The sequence below is a fragment of the Neodiprion pinetum genome, chromosome 4 (genome assembly GCF_021155775.2).
Source record: "Neodiprion pinetum isolate iyNeoPine1 chromosome 4, iyNeoPine1.2, whole genome shotgun sequence".
NCBI lineage: Eukaryota > Metazoa > Arthropoda > Insecta > Hymenoptera > Diprionidae > Neodiprion > Neodiprion pinetum.
Window position 1 is genome coordinate 10,654,008 of NC_060235.2, and position 26,518 is coordinate 10,680,525.

General features: G+C 40.9%; 1 protein-coding gene across 7 annotated transcripts in view; it reads left to right on the forward strand.

The window, feature by feature from the left end:
- TTLL5 (Tubulin tyrosine ligase-like 5) overlaps positions 1–26,518 on the forward strand; it is a 289,302-nt gene that overhangs the window by 198,061 nt on the left and 64,723 nt on the right. For 5 of the 7 annotated variants that reach the window (XR_006882456.2, XM_069135010.1, XM_046619687.2 and 2 more), the window contains exons 12-14: positions 16–156; positions 17,727–17,877; positions 21,644–21,810. Coding sequence is in view for 5 of the 7 variants with exons in the window: in XM_069135010.1 (XP_068991111.1) it covers positions 16–156; positions 17,727–17,877; positions 21,644–21,810 (459 nt within the window). In the remaining 2 variants the exon portion in view is untranslated. Of the gene's footprint in view, positions 1–15; positions 157–348; positions 768–17,726; positions 17,878–21,643; positions 21,811–25,819; positions 25,941–26,518 lie in introns of those variants that run through there. The other 2 variants (XR_011176837.1, XM_046619689.2) reach the window with 2 other exon arrangements.

Sequence of the window (26,518 nt, forward strand, 5' to 3'; positions counted from 1 at the left end):
TCACACATTAAACAGGTATGAAAGATATGAAAGAGCTTTGGTGAAAGGTCATAAACAGAGCTTGGATCGCGGTGACAGCAAAGAAAACTTAGACGTGGATACACACAAGTACAAAGCACAAGTGATGAAGCTTATGGAAGATGGAAATAAACTCAGGTTAGTATGTCTAACGTATGTTATATGTTTCTTTGTTTGGTTGTCATTTATAAATATTATTATTCCTAATTGAAAAATGCAGCTCAGAAAGTGTCACCTATTTTGCGGGAATTATATATAAAATGCTTACGAGATTATTTTACTAATCATTTCTTAGTACTGTGACATAAATCTTGCATTAATTTCTTCCAGTACTAAATCTGACTTACTGTTTTCGGAAAAACAGGCAGCATCTTATTTCTCAAAGTCTGATAATATCGAAAAGAATTCGAAGCCCAATGGAAATGAGATTTGTCACAAATTTGAAGATGACCATGTTCAGCGGTCGAAATATTTATTTAATCATTTATTTATTCAACCAGAACGTTACTTCGTTACAAAACCAAGCAAACTCTACTGATTGAGGTGAAACGCATTTATCTGTGTGTCGGACCTAGATAAGCTAAGCTTATGAACTATTACTTACAAACTGTATTAGACGATGAACATAAATTATTAAATTTTCAAAAATAGCCATTAAGCTAAAGTTCATTAGGGAGATTATCGAAACAGCTAATTGCTCTAATGTTACGGTTTTGAATACTTGCAGCTTTGCGTCTATAGGAGGATAGTATAATGCTCTTATTCTTAATAATACTGCTAGCATTTATAAACTTATCTTTCAAATCACTTCAGTAGAATTTCAAATATTCAAGAGAAAATAGTTATTCAGCATGTAGTGGGTCATTATGGTTCATAAATTGATTTTTGTTTACAGTTTTCAGGATTCTGAATTGGAGTCCTTGCAACAAATTAAAGTTGTATGAATATGCTCCACCTCAAGTTATGATCTCATAGCTAATTATGCTATGGAAGAGGGCATAATATAACATTCTGAGCTTGCATGAATTTGGAGATTTGCTTGCATTTTAGTTTGCATGAATTTGGAGATTTTGCGAAATATGAAGAACTGTAATCAAGTTTTGCTCATTATTCAAAATATTCAGATTGATAGAAACACTATGACAGTAGTTTTTCATAAAAATTTTTAAGATGAATATTAATTTTTCGTTCTACTCTTGGCCAACTTTCATCTGTGGATATAACAGCAGTGTCATCAGCAAAGAATATGATTATTTCATCAGGCTTACTAGTTAATAGATCATTGACTTATAAAATAAATAATAGCGGCCCAGTACAGTACTCTGGTGAACTTCAGTATACTTCACCGTAGTCACTGACACAGTCATTAATTTTAACTCTTTGATATTTATTTGGTAAGCAGTTGTAAATAGTTTGTACGTATTCCCTTTGATGCCATTGGGGCCAGGAAGAAGGAGGGGTTTCATTGTGACCGACCTTTGACGGGAGAGTGGGGGGAATACACTCTTAGTGTCACGTCACGTTCCTTTTTATGCGTATTTATTTGTCTGTCATGTCCAGAGGAGGGTAAAAAACGGCGTGAGGATGTGTAATTTGTGGTGGTGGATGGTGGTCGGGGCGAGGGGGAGGGGGGTCCAAAATGACCGGAAAAAGCGTGACATAATATTTGAATGGCGTCATAGTTATAAAGCTTGTGGAATAAGATTGCATTATTTCACTGTATTATAAGCTTCAGGCAAATTCTAGGGAACTGATGGCAATTGGAACGCTATTATCGAGTTTTTCATCGATTATGTTAGATACGCAATGCAAAGCATTTCCAGTCTGAAGGTTTCTCACAAATCCATGCTGCTTTTTTGATCAAATTTATTTTATTAATGAAATGCAAAATTCTATGGTAAATTACTTCTTCAAAGATTTTAGTCAAGTTTAATGTTAAGGATATTGGGCTGTAGTTATATTTTATGTGTTTTTTGACAGCTTTAAAGGTCGGTTTAACTTCTGGGCCAAGTGGATTTCTCAATACATAACTTTATTATATGAACCAAAGGATCAATAATATGACTGGATAATAACACCATTGTTATAATGTTTATATTATCAAGATCGCCATTTTTGATTTTCATATTGTTGATTATCTTGGTTATTTCGTGGCTATGTGTAGATGCTATAAGAACTGTTTTGTTATAAAAGGGTCAAAGTTTAATTTGAGACCCAGGCGGTTAATTGTTGAATATTTTTGTTAGGGGGGTATATACACTCATTTCGTGAAGTTCAGAGGTATTATTTGAAAAGCAATTTTAGGAAAAGTGAAAGATATATTGGCGAAGTTTTTATTTATAAAATTTCCTTAGGTATTCAGATGTATTGTAAAAAAAATCTCAAGAACGTTCCAAAATTGCGAAGTTATTTGCCCATAACTTTGCCGCGGTATTCCATGCGCGCGTTAGTGGTGTACATCGCTACAGTTGATCGGAGGTTCTGGAAGAAAGAAGAAAAAAGTTTTAATCATCGTAATAGATCTTTAATATGAACCAACAATACAGCTGAAAAAAATGAATCGTAGCAGTTGGAGACGATTGAACGATTGACCTCAATTTATAACGACCATATTATTTAATAAACAAAACTTGGGTCGTACATTTTTTATGAATGGCAGTTCACATCCAAGGGAATGGTATGAGAAAGTGACTGAACCCTCACGGAAAAAACCCTCAACTTTGGTGTAAATTTGTATCCTCAACTCATAGGTAATGCTAAATCGCCGTAAGAAAAAGGTTGAGGGTTCGTGAGTTATGAAGTACACGAGGTCAAAAACTGTGATTTGTGCGAAAACGGTTTCAAAGTTTGCAATGGAAATTGGCACGCCCAGTCTGCAGTATATTTGACTTTACTTACTTTAGTACAAGCGTGCGCTATATGAAGCGCCTTCTTCGGCATTGGCAGCATTCTCAGCATTCTTTTTTTAATTTCTTCTAGCAACTCTACCTACTTTAGTTGCACGTTCAGCCCGGATGCGTGCGACAGACAAACGTGTATCATCCAGTGCTTCGGAAGCTGCTACTGCATTTGGTCCGATAACGATATTAAACTGTTGCAGGATTTGGAAAAAAAGTATTAGCTCCATCGTTGAATGTACTAGCGAACATGTATGTAGCAATTTCAACAATCACGTTTCCGCTGAATGATATTTTTGAAGCGATTTTCCAAATTTTGTAGTTCAAACTCTCATTATTATTTTGGGTGAAGCCTCCTGAACACTTCTCTATTAATTCGTCGCTACTAAGGGCTTCATATACCGGTCTGATCGCTTCTACTACAGATGCACTGACAAGAAGACCTTACAGGTTGTCACTCACGGATTTTGATGGGTATCAGATATATGTAGAGGGACCTACTCTGAGTACCTGAGTACAGGGATTTTTTTCAACGGCTCATAGTTTTTGAGAAGAATCGTTCGGACTTTAACTCGTACCTATTATAGCGGTAAGGTAATATAATTTCCAAGTAAGCGAGCGCAGCCCAGTGGATAAGGATCACGGCTCCGGCTCTGACGGTCCCGTGTTCAAGTTCCGCGCGATACTTTGTTTTTTTCTAACGAAATACAAATAAATTGAATGGACTGCAAAATCGTCTGATTATTTATTATTATTTTATTTATTATTATTTTTAGACTTTTTTTTACTGTTTTAATTTAAAAATTTTTTTAAATTATTTATTATCATTTTATTTTTCGTAGTGACGTTATACCCAACGTATTTATTCACACAACTGATGCCTGCGAAGGACTGGTTTCGTCTGACTGCTCAACTTCCAAAATTTCGTTAGGGCTCGTATAACAAAGGGATGGGGTATAAGTGGGGATGGGGATCGCAGGTAGCAAACCTGACTAGGGTATTATATTCAAAATAACGGGCCGACCGTTTTAAAATTCATATTATAATCAAAAACTTCTTGTGAAGGATATTATAATCTCTTCTCCTGTCATAATTTTTTTTTGTGTGAAAAATAAAATAATAATAAATAATTTTAACAAATTTTTAAATGGAACAAATGAAAAAAAATAAAAAATAAAAAAAGTTTAAAAATAATAATAAATAAATTAATAATAAATAATTAGACGATTTTGCACAGTCCATTCAATTTATTTGTATTTCGTGAGAAAAAAAAAAGTATCGCGCGGGACATGAATCCGGGACCGCCAAAGTCGGAGCCATGAACCTTATCCACTGGGCTGCGCTCGCTTGCTTGGAAAATATATTACCTTACCGGTATAATAGGTACAAGTTAAAGTCCGAACGATTCTTCTCGAAAACTATGAGCCGTTGAAAAAAATCCCTGTACTCAGGTACTCAGGGTAGGTCTCTCTACAACATATCTCAGACCCATCGAAATCCTTGAGTGACAACTTGTAAGGTCCCCTTGTGAGTGCAGGCTTGTGAGTACATGAATCCCAGGCGCTTGCGGCTTCTGCTTGTCGCCACGTACACCAACTTTCTGCACCAGGGGGGCAGTTATCACGCTGAGGATCGCTATCAGTTGAGCATTTGTGATAACATGTTGCCCATATACTGTGACGGGTTTTGAGTCCGCACTAATAATGGGGAGGGGAGGAGCAATTGGAGACAGGGCGGATAGAATAGGTAAAACTTTGTGTGTATATTTGTGAGGGGGGGTTGACTTAAAACTAATAAGGGTACAAAGGGGTTGTAGACGTTAGTGGTGACTGATCACGCCTCAGCCCTTAGCGTCACTTAATCCTAACTTACAGATACGCGCGCGGGGGGGGGGGGGGGGGGGGGGGGGGGGGGGGGCGTGTAGGGGGGACGGGGAGTGTGGGGTAGGAAGGGTCGGTATTGCGGGCGGGGGTGGTGTAGTGTGACGGGGAGTGTGAGGTAGAAAGGGTTGGTATTGCGAGGGGAGGTGGTGTAGTATGACGGGAAGGGGGAGGTAGAAAGGGTTGGTATTGCGAGGGGAGGTGGTGTAGTATGACGGGGAGGGTGAGGTAGAAAGGGTTGGTATTGCGCGGGGAGCGGCAGATCGGCTGTAGGTTGCAGGCTAACCTGGTGTCGTCGGTGTGTGTGGGTAACGATGTGTAACGGTGTGTAGGGTGTGTCTCTCTCGTTCTCTCTCTCTGGCGGTGTGTGTAACTGTGTGTCTCTCTCGTTCTCTCTCTCTGGCGGTGTGTGTAACTGTGTGTCTTTCTCGTTCTCTCTTGGCTTCTCGGGGTTAAACTTGTTGCTGCTTCGCAGGCCGTGATCGTACTGCCCGCTGGCGCTCGGCTCCGCCGAGCGTCGGTGGGCTTCGGTTACCTTCGGGTGTTTCCCGACGGGACGGGACTCACCCGTTCGGCTCTTCCCCGCGGGTTTGGGGTTTGTTGTGACTTGCACTCTAGGTGCAACTTCACAATACTTTTCTTCATACAGTAGGCAATGGATTTGTAATTATTTCTTATAGCGAATCCGTAATACACCGTCAATTCATCGATTAATTTTGCTGTCAATTTTCCTTTTCCTCTGAGACCTTTATTTTGTTTTTTAGTATTCCGGAGCTAAGTGCTCATGCGTTTTTGAACATGTCCAATACATTCTCCCTTTTTTACAATTATGTCTCCGTACATGATTTGAATGTTTTTGTACCGCCATCTCCAACGCAATACAAATACTTTATGCCGTGTAATTGTTCAGATCTTGCAAACATCTCAACAATTCCATCAACTTCCATTTTCCCTGAACTTCCTTTATAATTCGCTGTGCATTCAGACGCATGACCTTCCTACCACTCATTGTATTCTTTGGTTTCCTCTTCGTCCACAACTTTACCAGTTAAAATTCCTATGAAAATTACTACACCTTGGAGCGACGAAAACCCTTTTTATCTCCCAAGTACCGACTCTAGAGACAATTATTCCAGCAGGTTCAACGACGGTATCTTTTACTCCCGTGAGTCGCCTTTCTTCTTCAGCTGCTTCTTGCATAGATGAATGTGTAACCACTTCTGTTGTATTTCGTACGTTTCACGTGATCTTGTCGTAACTTGATTGACAAAAGCATTTCGGAAGATCAATAATACCCGCAAAAATTTTTATTCCTTTCGACCCAATTCCTAATAATCGCGTAGCTAGAGTGAATCTGGTATTTATTTCATGGCTGTCGTTATTAGTAAAGGGACTCGAACTTATGGACTTTTGCTCACATTTTTCACAATTGAGAACTGATGTGAAGCCTAACCCTCTGACGTCTGATTTCAAGAATCGAATATCACTATGGCACGTTTTGCACTTCACAGACGAACTAATCGCAGCGAAAACCGAAATGAAATTCAAAATCACATAGCCGTAACTGCGATTAACATTTACGTCAATCGATTCAGTCGACTTTATTTTCTTCGCAGACGCACTGTTGTTTACGTGCTCAATTTCTGGTTTCGTGTGCTGGTTTACATGAAACACGTTTTCTACGTCTGCACAGCCGTCCTGCGGTCGATCTTCCACCCTTTTTGTCAGAAAAGGATCTCTCGTCACTCTCGTTCATTTTCTTGTATTACACTGGAAAAGTTGTCTTAGCTTCTCGAAAGCTCAACGTACACTGATCATAATCTAATAATCGAATAACCGGTTTACCTGTACCCTTGAATGTGGGGGAGAATTTACAAAAGACGTGACCAGCAGCTCCCTCGGATTGACGGTACGGGCTTCGTATGACCTGACCCGACCAGCCAGGTGCACTGACTCACTAGAATGCGTGAAACCTCCAAAATTCTTCAAATTTTTTATTGGTCATGAGCTTAGAATATTCTTGGAAGATGAGGCTATTGAAATATGCAAAAAAAAAAAACGGTTTCCTGAAAATTTATGAGTATAGGGGAAGGGGGGGCAAAACGGGGTAGGCCGGCAAAATGGGGTACTCCAAAAATTTCGTAAAAATTCTTTTTTCCGAAAAAATTTCGTAAGTGGTCAAAAATGACATCTAGCATCATTTTACACTATTAAAAGCTGAAAAAAAACATTTGTATACTTTTTGCGAAAAAATACAAATAAAAGAAATACAAATTTTAAAGTATTAAAAATTTATTTTCATGAAATATCACAAATTAGAAATTTATATCCATGAATAACTTAAGAACAATAATAATAACAATTTTAAAATTGTAACATTTGTAGACTTTCATAATTCTGTAACATTTTACAACTTTAGTGTTATAATATAACATTATTAACAGTTATGTTAATTTTATAACGTTCAATATTTAATTATTTCTATTATAAAAATAGTTTCTTTGAAATAGAAACTAACTCTAACATAAGTTACATTATTTTTAACATAAATATTAAAATTAAAAGTGAATAACAATTCATGACTGATATATTATTAATAAGGGATGAATCTCCAAAATTATAGACAATAATCACATAAAAATTCAGTATCGTCGGCCGAAACACCAGCACATGATTCGTGAGCCCACTCATGACAACGTTGGCATTGCGTCCACGATTCAGATGACTCACTGTACTTTTGATTGCAGTAAATACAAAAGGCATCATTATCTTTTTGCTGAATTTTGCGGGGTCGGCCTCTATCTTTACCGACTGATTTTTTAACTGACTTTTTCTGTTGAACCAATTCATTTCTATATGCGTCACTTGTCAGTACAGCAGTTTTTCCTCGAGGTCGCTTCTTACGGGGAACAATGTCATCCTCTTCAGCAGACACAGTTTGAAGACTTTTCGGTAGAACACTGAATTTAAAACTGGTACGCTTTTTGCGATTAATAAATTTCGTAGCTACAAAATAAAAAATATAGATTATTAATCCATCAAAAAAAAAAAATTGACATTAATCTTTCAATGACTCGGTAGATACTTGTCGTAGACTTTTCTTAATTAATCTCTTGGTTAATCTCTTGATTAAGCTCATCGTCAACTGAGCCTAAATCCGGAACAAACGGTCTAAAAAATCCCCTCGAGCGAGAATTTGGAACTGGCGTAGATTTTGAACAGTGAGGAACTGGCTCGGGAGTCATGAAACTATCCTCTTCTGTCGAGTCGAAGCTGTCTCCTTCGCGATTTGTTGAAGATGTAGAAGCTTCTTCTTCAGTATCAGATTGTACTGATAAGTTACTTAAACTTTTGCTAACATTATCACGAGATTGGCTTACTACACTTTCATCAGGATTTTCAAGATTGTCACTTACAGAATATTCTTGAGAATTTTCATTGCCACTTCTTGAAGTCGTTACAAACTGGTCATCATCGAAGACATTGCGATTCAAAGGCCAAATACCAGTCTTTTTGAAGCCATTCTTGATTGTTTCAACTTTAGCTGCTTGTTTCAAAGCTTCACAGCAAAGATTTGGCACGTCATTTGCTGTTATAACTCGCCCAGGACATTGCCAGAGCCATTTTCTAATTTCACTGCTGTAGTATGTTGAAAGTGGTTCCATCACAGCAACATCCAGCGGTTGAAGTCGATGTGTCGAGTGAGGTGGAAGACAAAGAATAATCACATGGTTCTTGCGAGCATAATCAATGACCTCAATGTTTTTTGTGTGTGTAGTATGACCATCAAGGATGAGCAGAACTGGGCTATCACCTGATGGTTTAACTTGTTTAATTGTTTTTGTTCAACTTTTTTTTTTTCTCACATATACTTGCAAAGGTCTATTTTGCTCCCTGTAGTGAGGGAGTAAAGCGAAGTCTTGCCTCCCGAGGGAGGAAAGTCTTGCTCCCACAGGGTGGAGACATTTCACGCGGAAGGAGCAACTGTCAGTGCGAAGAGACCGCGACTTGATATAAATTATAAATCATGAAACCTAATCTCAATTAGCTGCCGCATACTGACGTGATCGTCATGATCCCTAACTTCAGGAAACAAAATCTGCCGTCTTACGTGTGTGAAAGAAAATATCTTTGCATCACGGGAGTGGACTTTACGCTCTCTCGGTGTATTGCTGCCTTCGCGATTGGCTCAGCTTGGCGAGCCTTCGACTTCAGGTCACTAAGTCTCCCCTCCCCACTATACCAGCAACCTACATGTTCGGGACCAAAAATGGCCTTTGCTCCCTAAGTGCACAATATACTATTCTTTCACATGACACTACGATAACTTTCATGATCCATTTCTTTCTCGGACTGGATTTAGTTTGTTTCTTACATATATTTATTTTTGTTGACTATAGTCAGTTTCCACATTATTTTACAAGTCTGCTGTTTCTTTAGGATCATGCATCCCTACCCTACCCTAGTCAATTTATTGTATTTAAGTAATACATGGACGGAATTAGGCACTCCTATTCATATTTTATCTATAGCTCAGAACGTAGATATTATCTACAAATATCAGCTTATCTCCAAACACCAGTGTCATAGTTAACCCTATGACCAATCTACTCTGACGGTCAATGTTTTTGTACGAGGTAATCGCCACGTATTAGGGAAGTACGGATGGGGTAAATTCTAAGTATATCTTTTACCGCTGGTCGCTAGACGGAACATAAGCCCACTCGCGTTCCAATACATATTGAGACGGGAAATGTGAAATAAAGTAAAAAATCGAATGAGCGCCATCTTAGACCTAACGTACAACGCTCATGTTTTGAGAGAATCTTTCTTCAGACGTAATTATACCTTTCAGAGGGTTCCACGGTGGAAATTCGCAAATTATTTTTCCCTGACACACACTAATATATACTATATAAAAATAAGTAGTCGGTCTGGCTAAACTTGATAGGCTATCCTAAAAACTTTCCAATCGAATGCGTTCTGAGCTCATAAAATGTATAGCAATATCATAATATTACTTCGCCGATTTGGTATTGCGCCTGCGTCGCGCCAGTTGATTGAATAAGTGAGGAGCGACGAGGGTCGTCAGTTCAATGAGAGACACCGAAGTGTAAACAGAATAAATATTGTAAGATAGAAACGATTCGAACGTAATAGCTTTTAATGTCGTTTCTTATATTCTTACAGGTAAGAATAATATGGATAATATGTAATTAGTATTAAGTTAGTCTTTTTTTTTTTTTTTTTTTTTTTTTTTTTTTTTTTTTTTTTTTCCGAGGAGTTGCGGAATCCAAGTTACGGATTCGCGCCAGTCATACGGGCTAGCGCGGATGTGGGACTCCAGGGTGGCCTACCCACTAAACCGCCACCTCCTGTGCAACGCTCCCAGCCAGGGACTATGGTGATATTACTTCTAGCTGGGAGCTCTGTCGGTGTGTGTCTCGTCAGTCTGTCCGTCCGTCCGTCCCGTGCAGGCAGTCCGTCAGTTACGTTACGTCAGGCAGCCGTCCGCGTTCTTACGTCGTAGGATTGTCTCTGTGTAGGTAGCAACAAGTTGCCACCTTTCTGTACTATGGAGCATCACCCCGACAATGTTGTCGGGAGTGATGCCTCCCACGACCGTCTCGAGTCTCTGTCGCACTTCTGTCCAGCGGTCACATTCGAAGAACGTGTGTTCCGCGTCGTCTCGTTCGTGTCCGCAGTACGTACAGTTGGGCGTCCGTACTCGGTTCAGGTTGTGTAAGTACCGTCTAAAATAACCGTGGCCCGTCAGAAGCTGGGTGACGTAAAAATTCACATCCCCAAACCCCCTCTGGATCCACGGTCTCAGGTCCTTAATGAGTCGTCTCGTCCAGTTTCCCGTTGTTTCTTCCGTCCACCGTTCCCGCCACGTCTGTATCGTCGCGTCTCTTTCCGTCGTTGCCGCGTCCCGTCGGGTCACGTCCGCGTCTCTTGCGTAGACCCTCTTGCGCTCGAACGCGAGAAGGTCTATGGGAATCACGCCTGCCACCACCAGAACGGCCTGTGCTGAGACCGTCCGATAGGAACAAGCGATCCTCAACGCGCTTCGTCTCTGTACCGTCGTCATTGCGTGACAGTATTTCTCAGTCTTCAGGGAGTCTGCCCAGATCTCCGCACCGTAGAGGAGGATCGAGTTCACCGTCGACATCAGAAGTCTCCGTTTCCCTGGTCTCGGTCCGTTCGTGTTTGCCATCAGGCGGCTTAGGGATGCTATCCTTTCAGCCGCCTTCTGAGCCGTTCGTCGTATGTGAGGCCAGAAGGTCATCTTCGTATCCAGGGTCACCCCCAGGTACTTGACTTCCCCTCTGGTCTCGATCTCGTCCAACCCGACCGTCATGCGTAATGTCGTCGGTATTCGTCTCCTGGTGAGAAGCACCAGTTCTGTCTTTTCCGTCGCGAGCTGCAGTCCGTGGTCAGTCATCCACCGTCCGACTCGTCTCATCGTCTGGTTCAGTGCGTATTGTGCCAGATCTGGAGTTCGCTCGACTATCACTGCCGCCACGTCGTCAGCGTAAGCGACCAGGCGAACGCCGAGTGGGAGCTCCAGTCTGAGCAGGCCGTCGTACATCCCGTTCCAAAAGTCGGGTCCTAGTATGAAACCTTGAGCGACCCCCGCGGTAATCTGTCGCGTCACTTGGCCTTCGGTCGTTTCGTACGTCAGTCGTCTGTTCCGAAGGTAGTCTTCAACAACTCGGAGCAAGTAAGGCGGGACCCCGAAGTCGCCTCTCAGCGACCCTAGGATATCCACCCACCTGGCCGAGTTGAAGGCGTTCTTAACGTCAAGTGTCACCAGCAGCGCGACGGGTCGCACAGCGTGGCAATGTCTGTCTGTCGACCGGAAGGAGTCAACCACCTCTTGGATCGCTCCAATCGTTGATCGACCCCTCCGGAAGCCGAACTGCTGGTCAGAGAGGCCTCCGCCGTCCCGTATCGCGTCCGTAAGTCGTGGTCGCAGAAGCTGTTCGTACAGTTTCCCTGTTGTGTCCAGTAAGCTCAGCGGCCGGTAGGCCGACGGCGTGCTGGGGTCACCCTTACCCTTTGGGATAAGGACCAGCCTCGCCACCTTCCACCGGTCGCTGAATGTCCCTGTCGTAAGGCACGTGTTGTAGAGGTCGAGGAGTATCTCCGGCCTCAGGCTCGCCATCAGCCGAAGAACCTCCGCCGGTACCCCGTCCGGTCCTGGCGCCTTACCCCTCTTCATTGCTTTGGTCGCTCCGACGAGCTCCTCGGCGGTGAAGACGGGGGGCGCCGCCGTCTCGTCGTCGTCTGTCGCGTCCGTACGCGTCGGGTGCGTCGGGAACAGTCCGTCGACGATCCGTCGTGCGGTTTCAGCATCCTTGAGTTCTGGCGGGATCCGGGCCCCCAGCCTACCGGTCACAATCTTGTAACCGGCACCCCAGGGGTCGCGGTCCACCTCCTCGCAGAGCTTCTTCCAGCATCGCGTCTTGCTGTCTCTGATGGCGTACGTCAGTCGTTTCCGTTCAGTCTTGTACTCGGCCTGAAGGGTTTCCCTCTCGGGTCTCCCTCCAGCCCTCGTAACCCGTCGTCGTTTTGCCAGGCAACTCTTCCGCAGCTCGGCTATCTCGTCCGTCCACCAGTATTGTGGTGGTCTGTTACGTCCGTACCGTCGTTTTGGCATTGTGCTGTCGCACAGCCGCGTCGTCAGTTTGGCCGTCTCGTCCGCTAGTCTTTCCGCCCTTTGCCGGCCAGTCAGCTCTGGGGGGACGTCGGTAGTTGGGGCCGGCGCTGCCGCCAGCTCCGCCGAGAACTTCAGTACGTCGAGTTTGTCTACGTTCCACCGCGGGGGGTGCCGTGTCCTCGTCCGTGTCGTCCTTGTCTCTCCTGCCACTTCGAAGGCGATGTACTGATGATCGCTGGCCGTGTAGCCCTCGAGCACCCGCCACCGCCCTATCCGTGGCAGAGTTCTGTCCGTCGTCATCGTTACGTCTGGGATGGAGTCTCCAAATCCCGGCCGTCTGTACGTTGGTACGTCTCCCGTGTTCGCCACTACTAGGTCCAGCCTTGCGGCCATCTCCAGCAGCAGCCGTCCGCGTCTGTTCGTTGCCGTCATGCCCCACTCGACCGCCCTCGCGTTGAGGTCCCCCGCGACCACGAGGTCCCCGGGCAGGTCCCTGAGTCCGTCCTCGAGGAGCGCAACCTTCGCCCGGAACTCCGCCGCAGCGCAGTTTGGGGTCAGGTAGACGCTGACGTAAGTGACAGCGCCCACCCTAGCCCAGACGTAGTCGTCCCCGACGCCACGAGCGGTTATCCGGGCTCGGGCAGCGCCCCTCACCCAGATAGCCGCTGTCTTGGTCTCGTTCGTAATCCAATTCTGTGTTTGTCGCACCCTGTACGGCTCGCACAGGATCAGAATGTCGGCGTCGTGTTCGTCTGCTATCTGTGGTAGTAGCATGTCTGCTGTCCTACTACGGTTCAGGTTGCCCTGAACTATCCTGTCCGTCTTCCGGCCTGCTTCTTGCACTCCTCCAGCGCAACCCGGTACACCGCGCACCTCCCGGAGCCCGCGACATGCGCCGCATCGCCGTGTCCCGCCTCGGCGCACAGTGGGCAGGCCGGTCTGTTTTTGCAGTCCGTGGCGTAATGTCCTGTCTCGCCACATTTCCTGCAGCACTTCGTCCGGTCTGTATTTTTGCATTTTGCCTTCGTGTGCCCGTATCCCAGGCACTTGTGGCAAATTGTCACCGTCAGTCGTGGTCGGACGCGGCAAGCTACCCATCCTATCCCGATCCGTCCCCGGCCGAGCAGCGCTCTGGCTTCCTGCGACTCTAGATCGCATACGGCCATAAACTGCTCCGCCCGGTTCGGACCGAAGATATGGACCCCAAAGTCCGCGTCTCGTCCCGTCTCCCGTCGCAGTGCCTGTATTACGTCGTTTCTGGTCGTGACACAGTCAAGATCCATGATCTCCAGTTGAGCCCCGGAGGTCCCGGTCCTGACGTTGCCTGCGTCGCCGACCGCGTCCTGCAGGACGCGTCGGAAGTCGTCTCGTCCGTTGGCGTCTGTCTTTATCTTCAGAAGACACAGATCATTCTTCGTCTTCCTGAGAGTCGTCACTTTAACGTGACTCTTCGCAGGGTCGACCGTGGTCCGTATCTTCCTGACGATGTCGGAGTACGTCGTGTCGTTTCCGGGTTTGACGAGCACCGCCGTCCCCCAGTGTTTGGGAGCCGCTCTGCGCCCCTCAGCCCCGGCCGTCGTGTCCGTTGTCGCGTTCGTCTCGTCCGTCCGCGTCTTCCGTTTCTTTTTTTCCTTGTTTTTCCTTGTGACTGTCTGCCAGTCAGCGACCGGTTCCACAACCGTTGCCCTCTTCTGAGAGGATTCCGGAGTGGTTCCAGTCGCCTCCCGTTTCCGTTTCGTCCGCGGAGTGTTTTGTGTCCGTTGGTCAGTCTCAACGTCCGTCTCCGTCGTCTCGTTGTCCGTCTTGTGGTCTTTCGGGGCTGCTTTAGCGCGCCTGTTAAGCGCAACGTCGGCAGCCTCGAGAATGGTCTTTATGCCCAGTTTGACGGACATACTCATGTTTTTTTGGATGGCCGCTGCCTCGGCCATCCTTGTCGCCGTACTGTGGATCAGTGACAATAGGTCCGTCAGGTCCATATCGTCCGTGATTCGTGTCTTCGTGCCGATCGTGGATACAGCGGAAGCGCAACTCGCTCCGCTGCCCGTGCTCGACACGCTGTCCGTCCTGTCTCGTCGTTGGTGTCCCAGTATCGTCCTGTCCGCTGTTCCAGTTTTCATGTCCGCTGTCTTGCGCTGTGTTGCCGTCTTTGTCACCTGATCCTTGCACAATTTGCGGCCCTCAGAATCCGTGCCGCTGCCATGGGCCACCGGGGCTTTCACCCGATCGGAACCCAGGGTGGATTTCCCCTGTGCTGGGGCTACCACCTGAGGTATGTCGTTGTTTACCTTGTGCATCTCCATAAAAGTTCCTAAGTGCTACGGGTCTCTCGGGGGCGCGACTCCCCGTACCGCGCCGGAACATAGCACGGCCCCTGAGGTCGCCTCGGGGGCCTTCCGTCGGACTTGTGCCGACTTCCGTCCCCTCCGACTTACTAGAAAACCCCGGGGTCGTCACATCCCGAGCGGACCAGGTTTTTACGCCCAATCCGCCTCCTGAGGCCGCTTCGGGGGCCATCCGTTGGGCCTGTGCCAACTTCAGTCCCCTTTGACTTACTCGATGTACGCGGGGTCGTCACTTCCCGAACGGGGGAATTAACCCCCCCGCCACCTGCGGTAATTAAGTTAGTCTTTAAGGTTGTTACAATTGTTGATAAAAAAACTTATATTCTTACAGAAACACAATATAGTTGTTTAAACCCAATCGGAGAGTAAAAACTCATTATATATTAACAAATGAAGACTTTTTTTCTTTTTTTTTTGATATCAAAGAATGCGAAAAACATCTTGACCGATCAAATTAAAAATTCTATCGGGTCTAATTCTAAGCTGCAAAGGACCGCATCGATTGTGACCAAAGTCATTCAAATCCGGTAATTCGTTCTCGAAATATGAGCGAACAAATAGTGGATCTCACCGACATGCACATAGGCACGCGCTGAAACACGTGCTCGCACATTGGAAAAAAATCGTCGCAAGATTCATTAAAATGACAGTATTGCCAATACGAAGTCTTACCAGTGTGGAGCTTGAGGGTTGACCATAAGGTTACATTTCGCATTTTTCGGTAATTATTTTCATTTAGGTTAGCGACATAATTGATGCCAAGCGACTATCTTTCAGTCACATAATTATCAAAATTAGATTGAAATCAGTTTGTTTGAATTTTGATTGCTGTTTGAAATTTGATAGCAATGATGAATCATTAATAATATTCGGAGTTGGGCAATGGCGGGGGAAGGAGGTGATTTGGATTCATATATTGATGCACTGCATGTCCTACCAACAATGTCGGATGGGAAACGTTAACAAAATCCAATAGTTTTCCCTGGTATTTTTGAATCGTGAAATATCAAGTAAGAATATGAAATTTTGCATGCGATTCGGACATCACAGCTTCTGTTAAAACGATATTGAGATTTTAATTTATTCGCATCGTTTTTTAGCTGCGCCGTATTGTATTGTTTCATATCGCGACGAATATTTTTTAAAACATTCAATGCTGTTTCTATTCATTCTTACCGTGAAATTGAAATATATACCCTATTATGAAGTAATAGTAAGATTCTTATATATCTTAATCATTTTTGACGAGTTGTTTATGTCGGTTAATAGTGTTATAGATGTTTTTCAAAAAGTTCGGAGCCGTTTCCGTTTCTTCCTATCATAGAATCATATACTGCGCCCGATTTCTAATTTCATTTCTGCATCGTTAATTACCGAATGAGGATACCGAATCATACGTATTCACCAGTGAAGTTAATTCTGCATGATCCCTTCGTTGGAGCGGGTCAGATATAAGTTTGGTAACGCTAGTATCTGACATAGTCGGCCTTACATATAATTTTTTGAAAATTCTGCGTAGAAGTAACTAAAGAGACATTTGAAAATTACTACGAGGAAAAGAATATTCGATGATCCTGGAGTTTATAATTGTCTTACCGGAGACTTGTGCCGAGAATCGTACTCATTATTCGTAATTATTCTCAAGTTTTCTAAGCCATTTTGTTCTATTAATTTACACATTAATTCGTTCTTTCAACTGCTGTTATGCTATTTTCTTACAATTAGTATAGATATCAGAGTACCGCACGGTATATTATCTACATTAACAATAAGCAAAACGGGTACAGCCGTATATTGCTTTGGTATGATATGGAGACTACGTATTTTTGTTGCGTGACCGCATGTGAAGCGAGATTTGAAAACTGATGCGATGAGAAAAATAAGACCTTTGTAAAATAGCAACAGTTTCCGGAATCGATTTCTAGGATTGGTGATTATTTTTTCTATTGTAGTCCGATGAGACAACGTTGGCGTATGCGCACCATTGAAATGCTATATTTTACATGCTATCATGCTCCTTGGCACATGGGCACTTTCGAATAACTTAATTTCACGCACTGTGTCACTGAGCGTAAGTCACCTAACTCTAAATTATTGCGCTATCGATGGCACCTTCGTTACTTTTCAAATGAAACTTTCTTTTATAGGTATTGGAAAAAAATAGCGTGTGGCAGACGTGCGAGCGGAAAATGGCACTAGTATTCGTATAAACGTAGCAGTTGCCTTTGCGGCTCATTCTGCAAAGTTCGCACTTGTAACACAATACACTATTTTCATGATGCCCACGTACGTCACAAAACAAAAAAAAACGTGTTTCTTTTTCTATGCCCGTATATAAGGTGGTTAATCATTTTGCAGTGAAACGCACTGAGCAAAATTGGATTTTTCATGATACTATTTTTGTCAAAGTACAATAAATTCTATATTTTGGAATATTCAATGCTGTAAATTAGTGCCGGTAAATCTCTTGTTTCAAATTTTTTTTCAATCCCTTGTTTCAATCCCCTTAATTTTAAGTGAGAGGGTTCTAGTTGTGTAATATGTTCTTCGGAACATCAAATAGAACTCAGTAAAAAAAATTGATGAGTTTTTTCATAGGTAATTTCTTACAATTACTTTTATACATTCCGTTTTGGGTACACGATGTAATTGCTATTGCTCAATTAAATATAGGTACATATATTACGTATGTTAATAACCTATAATGGTACAGTATTTAATTCATATGTGTCGCAAATAAACTTCAATTCGCGATCGTCGATAGTTTTTGTCCGGACAATGTGAAAATTAGAAAATAAAATAATTAGTAATTGATGAATTTACACAAACATAAGTAAGTTGCATGTGTGATATAGTATAGATCAGAAATTTTTTGAATGTTTAATTTCTTAAGAGCTTACTCATACGAATTTGGGGTAATTTACAGCTCAGGTGAAGCAAGAAAGGCTTTTGGATTGTATTTGGGATGTATTCTACGAAAAATTTCTCAACCAAGTGCGGATTCAGCCTGTTCTGAACTTGTCATGAAATTTCTTCAGCAATCAGCCAGCAATTTACGCACACCCTTCTTATTTACTGTAAGTATCTTCTATATATTTCCCCTTCCTTGATATTTTTAATAATTATATATGGTGCAGTCCAGGCCAATCCATCGTGCTGCGAAAATTGACGTTTGTAATTTAGCTGAAACTTGGCAATCTTCTGTGAATAAAGGTTCCTTGATTTTTTCTACATTTTTTCGTTTAACCGTTTATGAAACATGAATTTTTGAAAATTTTAATAGTTTTTTATTTTAACGTTCAAAATTAATTTTTCCTGAGAAAGGCTCATACTGGGACCAAAGCGTTGGAAATTTCTGCATGCGCTATTAACCCACTTATCCATGAAATCTTCCTATTGAAAGTAATATTAAAAGTTTTAAATGAAAAGAACGAGTCAATTAATTTTTTAAATTTGAAAAAATAGAGAGGATCGTTTCCCCACGGTGAGACCTAGATTTAAATTTGTGGAATAGACAGTAGCATTATTAAGAATTAACAAAAAAAATTGATCGGTACACTTGACTTTTAAAAAGATTTCAATCTGAAGATTAAAAAAACCCTTAGTAAAAAAGTATTTTACTGCATTGCAATTTTAAAAAGTACACTCAAAAATACACAATTACAAGATAGTCCAGGAAACGGGTATTTTTTCATGTCACGGCGTGCAGAAAGGATGAGACCTGCCGATTCTGGTAACGATTATAGCCCACATGAACGCCTACTACTTCCCAACCACAGATTTGAGTTTCTAAATTTTTTACACGCGTTTAAAGTTTTGAAAAACAGGTTTTCTACTAAAATCTCCTAAACTATTAATTGTACAGAAAAAAAGTTCAATAACTTTTTGAAGGTCTTAAAAAGACGAACAATTTCGTTTTCGAAAATATAGAAAAAAACGTGTCTGAATGTGTTTGATTTTTTTCCAACGTTTTTTATGTTTCATTCTGATATTATTTGTAACGTATTCTCATAATAAATAGGCCATTGTAACTTATAAAAACGTTTCATAATTATTTCAGACCTTATTTTGTCCTTATTTTATATTATGTCCCTTATTTTGTCGATTTTTTTCCAAAACGAAGAGACCCGTACTGCAATAACAATGTATTTTTAGCAGATCTTTTTTTTGTGAGTTATGTAATCAAAGCATATGACGTCAATATAATTTAATTCAGATGAAAGAAAAAATAAATAAACTAAAGGTAAAAAAAGAAAAAAAAAATTCACATAAACAAATTTCGAACGCAAGATCATTTTTTAAAATATTTTTTATAACAAATTCTTGGTCAGCGGAAAAAGTTAGTCGGGTTTAAAAAAAGAAAGAACCCGATATGTTGATTTGTTCGGGAGATATTCTAAGTTCGTGGAATTTGAAAGCGCGAATTCAGTTTGAGCGCCAGCGCGTGCCGGCCGAGATGGCTTCCCCCACTCCACCGCCATACGCGGTGCTGTATTTTATCACTGAGTTGACCGCAAAGCGGATGAACAAATTCATAAGCAAGTGCTACCAGAATCTATTGTCAGTATGAACCCTTTCCTGTATCGTGTCCAATTTTTAGCCCTCTATGTTTAAAACCGGCGGTGCAATAATTAATGAAAAAAAAAAATTATCTCCTTCCCTAATTGACTTTTGCCAAATTTTTTTTTTTTGTAAATTCGTCAAAAAATAACAGCTTTCGAGTGACACTAATCGTAGTCCTGTAACGTAAAAATTGGCGATGAAATTTCATTTGTTTATGGCTGAAAAACATACCCTCTTTTTGGAGCCATTTTTCACCAACTTAATAATAAAAAATCATTTCGTCCCTCAGTGTACATGATAATAGGATCCTTCTCGATTAAAAATCCGCTAATTAAATTGCTATACGACGCTCTACGGCTCTGCAAATTCCTTGCAAAAAAAGTCGGTTTTTTCATAACAAATAGCTTTTCTCACAAACTATTTATCCGATCGAGCCCCGGTTTTGCGAGCTTCTTGAGTGCCCTAAGAGACATATTTTCCGAGATTCCTAAAGCCAGACATGCATTATTGGACTCATAATTAGTTAATTAAGAAATGGCCATTTCAGCCGGTTTTTATTTTTTTACAAGAGAACTAATTGACCGATTTTAATTTTCCAAAAACTAAATTGTTCGTCTTTTTAAGACCTACAAAAAGTTATTGAACTTTTTTTCTGTACAATTAATAGTTTAGGAGATCCTAGTAGAAAACCTGTTTTTCAAAACTTTAAACGCGTGTAAAAAATTTAGAAACTCAAATCTTTAGTTGGAAAGTAGTAGGCGTTCATGTGGGCTATAATCGTTACCAGAATCCGCAGGTCTCATCCTTTCTGCACGCCGTGACATGAAAAAATACCGGTTTCCTGGACTAAGAACAAAAATTTTCAGTTGATAAATTTTACAAAAAGTTTTGAAACATTAAAAAAAAAAAATTTATTGTGAAAAATCATACCCCATCAACGGTTTCACTAAAAAATTTGAAAAAAAATTAAGAAACTTGTTTTCATAAAATGCTAAAAGATAGCCAAATTTCAGGCAGACAAAAAATGTCTATGAGAATATGTAAATTTGAACAACTGGCGAATTTGAAAAATTAGCGACGGAGCCAGGAATCGAACCTGGAATCTAGCGATGCTTTACCGGAGACTTACTCCACTAGACCACCTAGCCGCCCTGACTCTGTTGTCATTAATTTCTCTCATAACCAGGATTGAAAAGGGTAAACATAAACATCTACACACTACAGTCTCCTTACATAGTGCATGCAGAGAAGAAATTCTTACTCATACAAATCGGGCACATGAAAACAAATTTGAACTCACTGGTTATGAGAGAAATTAATGACAACAGAGTCAGGGCGGCTAGGTGGTCTAGTGGAGTAAGTCTCCGGTAAAGCATCGCTAGATTCCAGGTTCGATTCCTGGCTCCGTCGTTAATTTTTCAAATTCGCCAGTTGTTCAAATTTACATATTCTCAACAAAATTCTCTCGTAGATTAATGATTTGCACAACCGCATCTCATTTATTAGACGGCATTGCCGTCTTACGGGCTTCTCATCGGAAGCAAAGGATTGAAAAGGGTAAACATAAACATCCACACACTACAGTCTCCTTACATAGTGCATGCAGAGAAGAAATTCTTACTCAAAAAATGTCTATGTTCGCAGTAGGTTGAATTCAAGTGATAATATCTGACTTTATCTGAACCCCATGTAATGGTTCTCTCACGCTCAAGGATCAGGCAGCCAACAAGGAAGCAAGCTATGCCTAGTCTGAGAGCGAGCAGTTTTTATTGCCCATTTGTGACTTTTTTAAGTTCTTACAGATCTTTCATACGTAGCACTCATTGTCAGAACGACTACTAATCTCATTGTCAGCTGTTTCAAACAAATGACGGTTCAACAGGGAAATTTACCCTGCGTTGTGGTTGAAGGAGCAGAGCTTTTTCAATATGTTTATTTCTTCTACTTCCGAAGTGCTGTATTTGCATACTGGTGGGCAATTCACCAGAATCGCTAATTGTGACATAGTGTTGTTCAAATGCTTGCAATAAGAGATGTGCGACAATACTAGTTTACAATATTGCTGTACCATATTGCTGTAATGCATGTAACATATTACCTGAAAAATCGCGTAGTACAAAATTACCCTGAATCTAGTAGCCATAAGACAAGGAAATAACTTGGTTTATTTTTCACTTTATGCGACCTCTGTCTCGAATATTTTCAAGTGGGAAAATTGTAATTTTTAACATATTACAGCGTCTGACTACAAAATAAAAAATTTGATTTTTTACTTTTCAGTTGCCAAGCAGTAAGCTTGGTGACAAAGATCGTGCAGCTATAACTGCAAAACAGTTGTCGGACTTCTTACATCTATACAACAGAGAAACAGATTTATATGCAGATACAGTGGATCGCCCGCGAACAGTGCCTAATAGATTATTTCAAAAGTTCCTTGCAACCGCTAGGTAAGTAACTCAAGTTGAAATTAAGCTCTGAAAGAATTGATCTATTGATTCTCTGCAAGCTACAAGCTGCAAGCACACATACATACATACACGCACGCGCGCACACACACCCACACACACACACACGCGCGCGCGCGCGCGAGCATTAAAAGGGTAATATATACATACATTGGAAGGGGCACCACTTAATGATCGATTAAAGCAGCCAAAAATATCAGTTATTGATCTTTTAAAGGATAATTTAATCAGTGTATAGTTTCAGTAATCATTTACTGGCCTTTGGTTAATTTATGGTGCATTCATTGTATTTTCCGGTACAGGCATGATAAAGTACATTTTGAGGCCTGTTTTTGATCCGTAAAATGTTACTTTATACCACTGACTTCGAAAAGTCTTTCAATGACGGTTTCCATACACAGTTCGAAGTGCCCATCTCAGAACTCCCATAAAATGACTTATTTATGGTGGTTCTGATTTCTGTTGCACGGTTCGAGGTGGGGATCTCAACTGGCGTCAAAGTGACATTTTATACGTGTACCGGATAAGATAGTGTGCATGGCACACCCGTTAAGTGTTTTTGTCTCGAATAATGATTTCAGTACTCGCTTTCGGCTTGCCTTTAGCTCGTACTAAATTATCCTTGTCCTAAATACGCTTAGTTTACGGTTGTCCCACATAAACTACTATTTATATTTCCAGTAGTCTGAATAGATTGATTCATTTTAAAACGTTCTACCCGGACAAATGGTGATTGGTGGCCCACACTGATATGATAAATTAGTGGGTGTCATTAGAGCGTGGTTGACAAAATTTTTTGAACAAGTTTTCAGTGGTGCATCCCCTCCCAAACCCGAGAAAGCAATAACTGTTTGTTTCTTTTAATCGTGTTTATCTTAAAAGTTCTGAATACCTCTTTTTAAGAAGAGTTTACTCGGTATAGAAGAGAAATATTGCTTGAAAAATGTAATTTTGTTCAGTATTCTTAGGTTACCACCACTACGTTGAAAAAATTCCTAAGTATATCAAACCCGCAATTCTCGCAAACCAAGCATGCATACTTCTATGTTTCTGTTCCTTAATGTATTTTGTTAACGTGTACTTGTACGAAAATGCTGCGATTTTTTACAGATATTACACAATAGATAGTTAGATCTAACGATTGGCAATCAGAATCTATTTCTATGCCCAGCTATGATGTTTATTTGGCCTTTTTCGGGTTCGATCTTGTCGTTTACCTGCGATTACGCGTCACTACTTTCTACGAGGGGAATGGAAAGTACGGCAGGTGAATTAATATGAAATAGGATGTATACTTCAAAATATAGATGGACTATTTTAAACGTTGAGAAAGCGATAAGGAATATGAGCGTATTTTACTGTTCTAAGTGGATTACATGATTAGGGTATGAAAGTGGAAATAGCAGTATAATTGATGAGAGGTGAAATAAAAGAAGTCATTTTTATAAGAAGGTCAATATTTTAAAAGCTGGAAGTGATTCAGAGACAAAGTGCGTGAATGCAAAAAAGGTAAAAGAATTCAAAATGATCAGGAATTGATGTAGCTGACACTGAGTAAGTGAACTGTGAGTACCGTGTGCACTCGTCTCAGGATGCGCGAGACGAGATAGAAATAGGAAGAATAGCAAGAGACTATAAAGGATGTGGAAAAGTAAGCAGGTATAGTTAATAACTGATCAGAAATTATGGGGAAGATGTCTGGCTTACATGCGAAAGGTAACTGTAGTGTGTCCTCATTCTTCAGACAGATGGCGTCAGCAGGGCAGCGGAGCCAGACCGCTCTCGTTAGAACATGGCTTCTTAAAGACGCGGCTTTACGTCTATTTCTTATCGTCATATTTCATGATATCCCGGCAATCGAGCACAAAACAGTAACAAAGACATAATTTTCTCCCAAAACTGCAAAAACTTCTTTTTTTTCCATAACTTTCGAACGTTTTGTGACAGAAATTTCTATTTTGCTACACTTTTGACTACAGATTTTCAATCGGAGATGCTAAAAATGTATATTTAAATAGGGTATTCCACGTCAGCTCAGTAAAAGTTGATCATCAGCATTTTTTATTTACGCTACAGATTTTTCCTATGATAGTACGATCTCTGCAAAGCTTGCGAGCTACCCGAGTATAAATAGTTATATGGCGCACATGGGGCCCTGACAAGTTTGACTTCTTGCCTGGTTCTGCGCGAGAGAGGCAACGTGGTGTGGGCCACTTCAGAAAAGTTAAGCTATTCCACATATGGCCTTGACCAGTTTCGCTTACCCGACCCCTAATAAATTTTGCTTACCAGAGCCGTGTTAGCAAATAAATATAAAAGACACTTAGGACGATTTCAATTTAGCAATCCAATTTCTTAGTCGGATGATTGTAGGTGACACACTCAAGCTTTTTAGCTGTTAAAAAATATAACTAATTTTTGTTGTCGGAACGGTTCAATCCTACCCACATAGAACTCAACGTCCAATTAACGTCCATGTTGATTGTGAGACTAATTTTGTCAATGAGACTAATGGTCGATATAATCTCAATATCGGTTACACACCTTGCATGAATACATAAAGATAGTCACTCTACCTCCACAACGGATCTAGGTATATTTACTATAAATATTCCATGAATTCTAGTGAATATCCGTACAATATTCATTAATGATAATTACGTGGATATTCACCATAGTGCGTTCTAGAGATTCTTGAATTTTCGTGCAGCATCCATTGTACATATGTGCATGGATTTCTACTACGGACAGTTGGTGGTATTTCATGGATGTCCACGCAGCATCCATTCTGCATATATAATATATCCGTGGATATCGTCTATGAACTCTTGATGGAATTTCATGAAAATCCATGCAGCAACTATCATGCATTTGACTCATGAAAATTTAAACACATTGTGGATACCAAAATATTTTATTTCATTATTTTAGTGGAATGTTTGAGTACTAACCACACTCCTGATTGTACTGCCACAATTATCAATCTCCATAGTTGATGTAACGGCCGCCATGCTCACTCTACAGGGAAGTTATGGCTCACACGGACGCATTGAAACATACCTGTTACGTGGGGGTGGGCGTGTACTGAGCGGTGGTAATTAATGATTAATGAATAATCAAAGATCCTCCCACGTAACGACAATGAATAAAAATTAAAACTAAGAAAGACTTACCTCTCGATAAGCCGGTAACGTGGGTATATTATTGCCTAGTCCTATACAGGTCTGTGAGAGTTGTTTAAATGGTTGAGGCTAATTTATAATGAAATGGGATAGGGTATCGTTCAAAATAAATGGTTGAATATGATTTTGATTGGTAGAAGATAACGTATATTCTTCAAACGATTAATTATGAAATGAATCAATGATATAAAAGAAAAACCAAAGAAGGTATAATTATAAAATGTCTGAATTTAAACATAGACAACGTCGACGGACGAATTCACATTCAAATACAGAGAAGCTGTAGAACTAGTTGAATTCGATCGTTTACGCTTCTTTCAAAATTTAGGGTTATTTTAATGATATTTGGATAATATATAACTAAACATAATTCTTGTTAAAAACATCTATCCTGAACGACTATTATTTCTACTTCTGGACTGTTATTATTATATGGTATTTCTCTTTTTAGATTAAATGTCACTTATGTTAATAGTCCAATCCTACGCTACGGGTCAGTCGATCCGTAGAATTATATGCGTTACTTAGCTCTGATTTGAGCCTTTAAAAATATGATTTGGTGGCCGATCTGTAGACAGGAGAGTGTTTCTCTGAATAGCCAAGGTTATTATCTGCAGCTAGGTGCCAATTCTATCTTGCTCAATTTTGCTATGGAACTCTATAAGAAAACCCATATTGATATTCTCAGAAAACAATACTGAATGTTCGACAGTAGCTAGTGAATTTTGCCATTCGTTTTTGTTAAATACGACGTTATGCAAAATTTCGAATGATGTTGAAGAAGACTACTCGAATTAACTTATCTTTAGATGCGAAGTTCGGCGAGATTGAGAGCCGTCGGTCGTGTACGTCGGTGTCCGTAGAATTCTGGGGCAGAGCCTCACCTCGAGATCGGAAGGGTTGATGAATCCGAACGATGTTGAACGTCAGGTACTTAGTCTTTGTGAATTTAGAATAATACTCTACTATCGAAAACTATTGTTTGAAAAAATCAATTTGGTTCACCCACGGTTCATATATATATATATTGAAAATGATTCTAACGATTATTAATTGAAGATGATAGTTTAGCTGGTTATTATTATAAGCACTTAATATTACCTGATTCAGTTTGAATCAGGGCCAAACTTGATTTAATTGGGGAAAATCGAGTATCATGAAAATATCTATTCGCGAAATGATGAGATTTAGTAAAGAACAGTAGAGATTGGAACGTCGAAGATAGTGAGTCTTGTAATGAATTTTGTTTATTGATTATAAGTCAAATATAAAAGAAAGGGAAATAAATAGACAATTGCGAGAAATAGTTGTTGACGATCAAAGAGAAAATTATGCATTTATTTCGGTCATATTGGTTTAATAAGTCAGTTATTATTTAATAGTACATAATTCCAAATTTATAGTTCCTGCACGTCGCAACCCAACAAACTTGGTTTGATAGTTTAAAAAATATAAGTGGACGGCACAGGTGCATAAGTTAAAAGATATGAGAGACAATAGTCGAGTAA